Here is a 7636-nt window from a genome sequence, read left to right on the forward strand (position 1 = left end):
TGTTCTAATTTTAGTACTTCGTAAAATTTTAGATCAATACTTTATGAGATCGATACTCTGTTTGCTTAGATATTGTCTATTTGATATGTATACTTATGTAATAGAATTTTAACTGATAAGTTTTTGACGTCGTTGTTGCGGAATTGTTTCTAGAATTTTTACTAATATTAATACCAAGCAATTTAGTCTTACTTCAAACTTTATTTTTCTTTTTTTAATATTAGTTTTTATTTATTTGTAGATATCTTTGGTCATTGTATGCAAATAAAAAACAACTTGAATCTTATTCCTTTTGATCCTAAGATAGAAAGAACTTTCAGAAGACGTCGAATGGAGAATTTGCACGTTGCAACTTTAAATCCAAAAATGGCTGAAGATAACAACAACAATGGCAATAATGCCATTCATTTGGTTTTCGAAGAAAATAGAGCATTACGAGATTATGGTGTTCCTCTTTTGCAAGGTTTACACCAAAGCATTAGAAGATCTTCCATCAATGCAAATAATTTCGAAATTAAACGAACCTACATTCAGATGATTCAGTCTTTAGTCTAGTTTGGTGAGTTGCCTAGTGATGATCCTAATTGTCATTTGGTGAATTTCTTAGAAATTTGCAATACCTTCAAATACAACAGAGTAATTGATGATGCTATTAAATTAAGATTGTTTTTATTTTCTTTGAGGGATAAAGCAAAGAGTTGGCTTAATTCACTGCCCAATGGGTGTACTACTACATGGGAATACTTAACTCAAAAATTTCTAGCAAAATTCTTTCGCCTGCCAAGACTGCAAAGATGAGGAAAGATATCACCTCTTTCACACAATTTGAAGGTGAATCTCTATATGAAACTTGGGAGAGATTTAAAGAAGTACTGAGAAGTTGTCCACATCATGGGATTCCTGATTGGTTGCAAGTTCAGATATTCTACAATGGGCTAGTTGGTTCAATAAAAACCACAATTGATGCTGCTGTTGGTGGGGCATTAATGAGTAAGAATGCTATAGGTGGTTATAATATATTGGAAGATATGGCCTTAAATAATTATTAATGGCCTTTAAAAAAGTCTGGTCCTAGAAAAGCTGTTGAAGCCTATGAAATTGATGCACTTAGCACTTTAACTAATCAAGTAGTTGCACAAGTGACTGGGTTATCCAAAAAGTTTGACACAGTGGGAGTTTATATGGTTCAAAATTCATTTGCAGTATGTGAGATGTGTGGAGATAATCATTCAAGTGTATTCTAAAAGCCCGAAAGAACTTGCACAACATTTGAGGATTGTACTTCAGACCCTAAGAGAGCATAAATTATATGCTAAATTTTTAAAGTGTGAGTTTTGGCTAAATAAAGTTAGTTTCTTAGGACACGTGGTGTAAGTGGATCCCAACAAAGTGGAAGTTGTGGAGAATTGTAACAGGAGTTAGAAGTTTTCTGGGCTTAGTCGGATATTACAAACGATTTGTACAAGATTTTTCTAAGATTACATCCCCTTTGACAAGACTGTCTCAAAAGGGAGTTAAGTTTGACAAGTCTAATGCATGTAAAGCTAGTTTTTATAGGTTTAAAGGCTAGCTTACTTCTACACTTGTGTTAAGCCTGTCATGTGGATTTGGAGGCTACACCGTGTATTGCAATACATCACAGGTTGGATTAGGTTGCATGTTGATGCAACACGGGAAGGTCATTGCATACGTTTCACGATAATTAAAGCGGTATGAACAAAATTACCCTACGCATGATGCAGAGATGGCAATGATTGTATTTTTCCTTGAAGATTTGGAGACATTATTTGTATGGAGAGACCTACGAAATTCATACAGACCACAAAAGCTTGAAGTATATATTTTAGTGAGGGGATTTGAATTTAAGGCAGCGTAAGTGGTTGGAGTTATTAAAATATTATGACTACACCATACTTTACCATCTTGGCAGAGTGAACATGGTAACGACTGCTCTAAGTCGAAAGTTGATGGGGAGTTTGGCACATGTGACTCTAGAGAGACAATCTTCAGTGCATAGTTTGTATGATCTGGGCAATATGGGAGTACATTTGGAGATTAATCACTTGAATGCCTTGTTGGCACACTTTAGAGTTCAACCCATGATGTTAAATCAGATTAAAAAAGTCAAGAATTAGGATGAATATATGATAAAAATATTTTGAGGCATGAGCATAGATAAATCTCAAGACTTCGTATACGACACATATGGTTTAATGAGATATCAATCATGAATTTATGTGCTAAATATGGATACTATGAGAAATGAGATTTTTGAAGAGGCACATGTGGCTGCCTATGCGATACACATGAGCTAACAAGATGTATCATGATTTGATGTTTGTGTATTGGTGGCCAAGATTAAAGAGAGACATGGTTGAATATGTCTTTGAGTGTTTGACTTGCCAACAAGTGAAAGCTAAGCATCAGAGACTATCGGGACTACTACAACTATTATTAATATCCGAATGAGAGTGGGAACATGTAGCCATGGACTTTGTGCCGGGTTTACCACAAGTTAAAGGTGGCTATGATGCCATTTGGATAATAGTTGATCAACTCACTAAGTTAGCTCACTTTTTGTTGATCAAGACAAAGTGTGGAGCAGCTTGGTATGCTTAGATTTACATTAATGAGATTGTAAGGCTACATGGTGTTCTGGTAACGATGGTATTCGATAGAAGATCATAGTTCACGAGTCAATTTTGAAGGAAATTGCAAGAGGGTTAAGCACTAGATGGGATTTTAGTACGACCTTCCACCTACAAACAAATGGCCAATCTGAGCGCACTATTCAAACGCTTAAAGTTATGTTAAGAGCGATTGTGCTCGACTTTGGAGTCTCATGGAATCATTATTTGCCTTTGACCGAGTTTGCTTATAATAACAGTTACCAAGCCATAATCGGTATGGATCCTTATGAAGCTTTGTTTAGGCGAAGATGTAAATTGCCTATTGGTTGGTTTGAAGCTAGGGAACAAAAGCTTTTGAATCTAGAGATGATCCAAGAAGCCAAGCGGGGTGACCAAGTAATCTAAGAAAAGATGCTCGCATATCAAATTTGTCAAAAATCTTATGCTGATAATAGGCAAAAGCCTTTAGAGTTTGAAGTTAATGACTATGTGTTTTTGAAAGTTTCGCCAATCAAGGGAGTGAGAAGATTTAGGAGGAAAGGGAAATTAAGCCCTAGGTACATCGGACCCTTTGAAGTACTAAGGCGTATGGGCGCAATTGCATATTACTTAATGTTACCGCTTAATTTGTCCGATGTTCATCCGGTTTTTCATGTGTCCATGGTTAGGAAATATGTTCCTAATCCTTCGCATGTGATACAATATGGAGAAGTCTAGTTGCAAAATGGACTTAGTTACGAGGAGCAACTCATAGCCATATTGGACATTGCTACGGTGAAAGTATTGTGGCAAAGCCATGCAGTTGAAAAGGCCACATGGGAACTTGAGAAGGAAATGAGAGAGAAATATCCCCATCTCTTTGAGGTTTGACATATGTGCTGTGAATGTGGTGTATGACTTGAAATTCGGGGACAAATTTCTTATAAGAAGGGGAGAATGCAACACTCTTGATTTTTTGATATGGCCTATACTTGAGGTTGGCCAAGTGAAGTGATAAGTAAGTTTAAAATATGATGTATATGTTTGTGGAATATGAAAATGTGTTAAATATGTGGACTTATGCCTTATGATCCTTAGGCAAATTTTATGAACACATTTGAGTAATCCGAAGGTTTGATGCTTGAATTGGAGTTTTGATCTTGTGTTTGAGTATTTATATAAAGATTTGAGTTATATATGCATGATTTGAAGTATTTTGATTAATGGAAATGAAGTAGGTGCTTAAAGGAATAAGTTGAAGACTTAAAACAAGCAGAAAAGTGCATTCTAGGCATGATTTATCGATAGATGTTCTGGACTTGGAAATTTCAGTTTCCGGAGAGAGAAAATTGATGTTAATGCCAGATTCTGCTCCGTCATAGAGGTGAACATTATTCTTACAATTACTGATATGATTCAGAATACAACGGCAATCACATTGCAGACAGCATTCGGTACAGCTGTAGTTCCTCTGCTTATTTCTTGCTTTTTAATTATCTATAAAAACTAGTAGCAAATTCTTGTGCTATCAGACAATGAGCTTTTCAGTCTGCTTTTCTCCAGTGGCACTCAATCCAATGGTTTCATCAGCAGCTTTATATCTGTACCACTTAGCACAGGCTAGGAAGTAAACAAAGTTAATGAACCCCAAAGCAGCAATCAAGTAATAGAAGTAATCCAATTTTCCTTTGTTTAGATCTTCAGGTAACCAGTCCCCAGCTTCAGTTCTTGACGTGATATGGTGCACTATGGAAACAAGAAAGCCACTTAGGTAACTAGACCCTGCAAGGCCAAGGAAGAAGAAAGAACCAGCAATGCTTCTCATATTTTCAGGGAATTGCTTATAGTAAAATTCAATCTGACCAATGGAATTGAAACCCTCACAAATTCCAGAGAGAAAAAGCTGCGGGACTAGCCACCAGCCAGACATAGATGATATACCACCCCCTTTTGGTGCAACACCAAGTGTTGGCCTTGTAAGAGCCAAATTCCGTCTCTGCTTCTCAACTAAACCAGAGAGAAGCATTGTAATGAGTGAGAAAATAATCCCAATTCCCATTCTTTGAAGCAATGTGATTCCACCTTGTTTTCCAGTAAGTCTTCGAAGAGACGGAACCAACACGCGATCATATAGAGGAATCCATAATGTAAGGCTCAGCATTTGAAAGACTGTATAAGATGCTGCAGGCACCTTGAAGCCGCCACTACCGAGCCTTCTGTCAGATTGAAATGCTTGGAAAACTACGTAGATGCTTTGTTGGACCAATGAAGTTTGGAAGATAATGGATGATGCCCATACGGGGATAACTCTAGCCAAACACTTTACCTCTTCCACTTGCTGGATGCTGCAAAGTTTCCATGCGTTGGCTGCTGACCCATCAGAATTTATTTGGTCCTCGGGAGTTAAGATTGCGGACTTGTCAAGAAATCTGATGTCATCATTGTACAGTTAATATATTAGTACTATTAGCAGGCTTTCTTGTTGGAACTTATTAATAATCATTGCAAGTTATTTAATTTCTTCATGAAACATATATGATCGTTTTCTAGAACTAATTAATTAGCATGTCCGTCCAAACAAATTGAGTAGTTATTCACCTGAATTGATCTGTGTGTGGCAGCTTGGAGTTGATAGAATCGTCTGGCATATAGTTAAAAAGACAGAGCTTTCTAGGCTCATCGTCAGGCAGCTGCAAATGACGCTTTTTTGTGGCAGCAACTATAACCTGTGCCACTCTAGCAAGAGGGCTACTCTCAGGTTTCACTTTGACATAGATTCTTGAACCCATGAAAAATAATACACATGACAACACCATTAAGCCTGCCGGGATTCCTAGCCCAATGGCCCAATTCACACTTGATTGAACGTAGACAACTACAGTGACAGATACCAGCATACCAAATGTCAAGGTGAAGTAGAACCAATTGAAATAACTGTTGATACCCTTTTGCCCGGATTCGGTGGAAGGATCAAACTGGTCTGCTCCAAAGGCCAAGTTACAAGGCCTGATGCCTCCAGCTCCAATAACTAGAAAGCCGAAACCACTGAGGAGGAAGGCTAATTGCCCGGTTGTCGGTCCAACACATGTGCCAATATCTGAAGTGGAACATTTTGGAGGGTGCAATTTGTAGATTGCTGCGGTCAGTGTTAAAACAGCCATTCCCTTGGAAAACCACAAAATGAGTCGAAACAAAGGCAATCTTAATTACTTTGATAATGATCTCACAGAGAAGGAAAATTATTTGAAGACTTCATTTTAATAGAAACCTTCCAAGCGAAACAGCGTAGTTAGTGATTAAAAGGAAGCTCCATTGATAGCAGTCCGAAGAGAAGCTGCCCAACACTCGATTCTTAACATTTGTTAAAGTTTTGTTTCTAAAAACCATTTGAAAATGAAAGCAAAATCAAAGAAAAACCAAAGACTACATCACTTTTTCCATTATTTTAGCCGAATTTTAAGCTTGAAAACTAGCTGGTCGCTGGGGATGGAGAGAATGATCATGAGAGATGGTTTCCTGGCACTGCAAACTTTAACTGATCATGTATATATAAGTTTCTTGACCTGGTAATTAGGGCAATTGTAATGAAAGTACCAAGAAAGAGGCTATGGAAGCAAAGGCCAGCGTCTTGTAACGTCCAAAGTAAGTGTCAGAGAGGAAAGCACCAAGCAAAGGAGCCATGTTTGTGGTGCCCTGGAAGATATTAATAATCGTCGCGGCCGTGATGCTCTTCATGTTGAACACAGTCGTGAGATACACCAGCAAGTTTGATATGGTGCCCAAGGTGCCAATCTTCTCGAAAGCCTCATTTCCTGCATGTTTCACAATATGAATTGAAGAGGGAAAAGAACGTTAGCTTGAATGAAACACGTATAATTTAATTTCATTTGGAATCTTACGTACCAATGATGAAGGGCATGGCTCTAATTCCTCTATATTTGATGGCCTTAGTCTTATGATCATCAGATAATTTACTAGCTTTGTCCTCCTTGTTCTCCATCTGGATATTCAAAGGAAAGACAATATTGCTTAACTTTCTTTAACTTGCAGCTCCTATCCTTGGAGAAAATCTTCCAAAGAGCTCTAAATATATATAAGCAACGCGTGCAAATTGATCTGTTGAAAAGGAAGCATCCCTGAATTATAATTAGCACCCCATGCCAGTCCCCACTTAAGCAGAGACGCGTCTTCCTCTCATGCCTGTGTAATTATTGCTTGCTAATGACTAAAATTTAATTGACAGTTCGTTTGAGAGCGAAAGTATGGTCCACTTTCTATGTGACATAAATGGAAGACGACCTCAATTCAAAGTCTAGAGCGTAGAGGGGCTAGGATTGCCAATTTGCCATAGCTGTAGCCTTTGCTAAAATTCTTTGCTCGCATGCATGTGCAGATATGGTTGTACTTAAGACAGTAGGAGTGGTGCTATTTCTATTCTTTCCTGTTTGATGACTGGCATGTTTGTTAATATGGGGCATCATGACAATGGATTGAAACGCTAGAGGAGACTAAGTAATCACCTAGGCACGCATGACTTGAAAAGCAGTACCCATGCCCAAATGTCATGGCTTGGAGAAGTTGCATGTAATTTATAAGAACCACTCAATTTCGAAATTTCAAACTCCAAGCGAGACTTTGAAAGTAATCAAAATCAAATTTGTTCTTGCATCGCATGCTATACATGTAAAGCATCGATCGGGCATTCTGTGCTTTTTTACTCTCTCTTTTTTCGTTAGTTTAATTTTTCTTGTTCTTCAATTATATATGAACTGAATTGACGTTTTGGGTGGTTGGTCCATCATATTACAACTGAAATGAGACTTCTTTGGATCAAAGAATTAATGCCGCTGGCCTGTTACTTTTGGTTTTGTTTGGTAGAGAGAGAGGGCCAAAAAAAAAAAAAGGCAGAAGAATTAAAAATGATCTTAGCCAATAATATTAGCTATGCCATATAGGAAAAAAGTTTCCAATAAGTAGTGTATCCTATGCATTGAATCAAATTTGCTGCCAAAAATAATGTCAAGAGT

At 37.6% G+C, this 7636-nt stretch overlaps 1 protein-coding gene and 1 non-coding gene across 2 annotated transcripts; both read right to left on the reverse strand.

Annotated features, from left to right (window-relative positions):
* Positions 1 to 791: 791 nt before the first annotated feature.
* LOC149526466 (small nucleolar RNA R71) lies at positions 792 to 898 on the reverse strand. The gene has a single exon (XR_016351980.1). It is a non-coding gene; the product is annotated as a small nucleolar RNA R71 (small nucleolar RNA).
* A 2969-nt stretch (positions 899 to 3867) lies between these two features.
* On the reverse strand, positions 3868 to 6685 carry LOC110426637 (protein NRT1/ PTR FAMILY 2.11-like). Its single transcript, XM_021441899.1, has 4 exons — positions 6513 to 6685; positions 6204 to 6421; positions 5208 to 5773; positions 3868 to 5038 (listed from the first exon to the last, which is right to left on the reverse strand). The coding sequence occupies exons 1-4, from the start codon at positions 6607 to 6609 to the stop codon at positions 4138 to 4140; spliced, it is 1782 nt and encodes a 593-aa protein (XP_021297574.1). The 5' UTR covers positions 6610 to 6685; the 3' UTR covers positions 3868 to 4137.
* Between the last annotated feature and the right edge of the window lie 951 nt (positions 6686 to 7636).

The sequence above is a fragment of the Theobroma umbraticum genome, unplaced genomic scaffold, assembly GCF_002168275.2.
Source record: "Theobroma umbraticum cultivar Fairchild unplaced genomic scaffold, ASM216827v3 scaffold_12.0, whole genome shotgun sequence".
Taxonomy (NCBI): domain Eukaryota; kingdom Viridiplantae; phylum Streptophyta; class Magnoliopsida; order Malvales; family Malvaceae; genus Theobroma; species Theobroma umbraticum.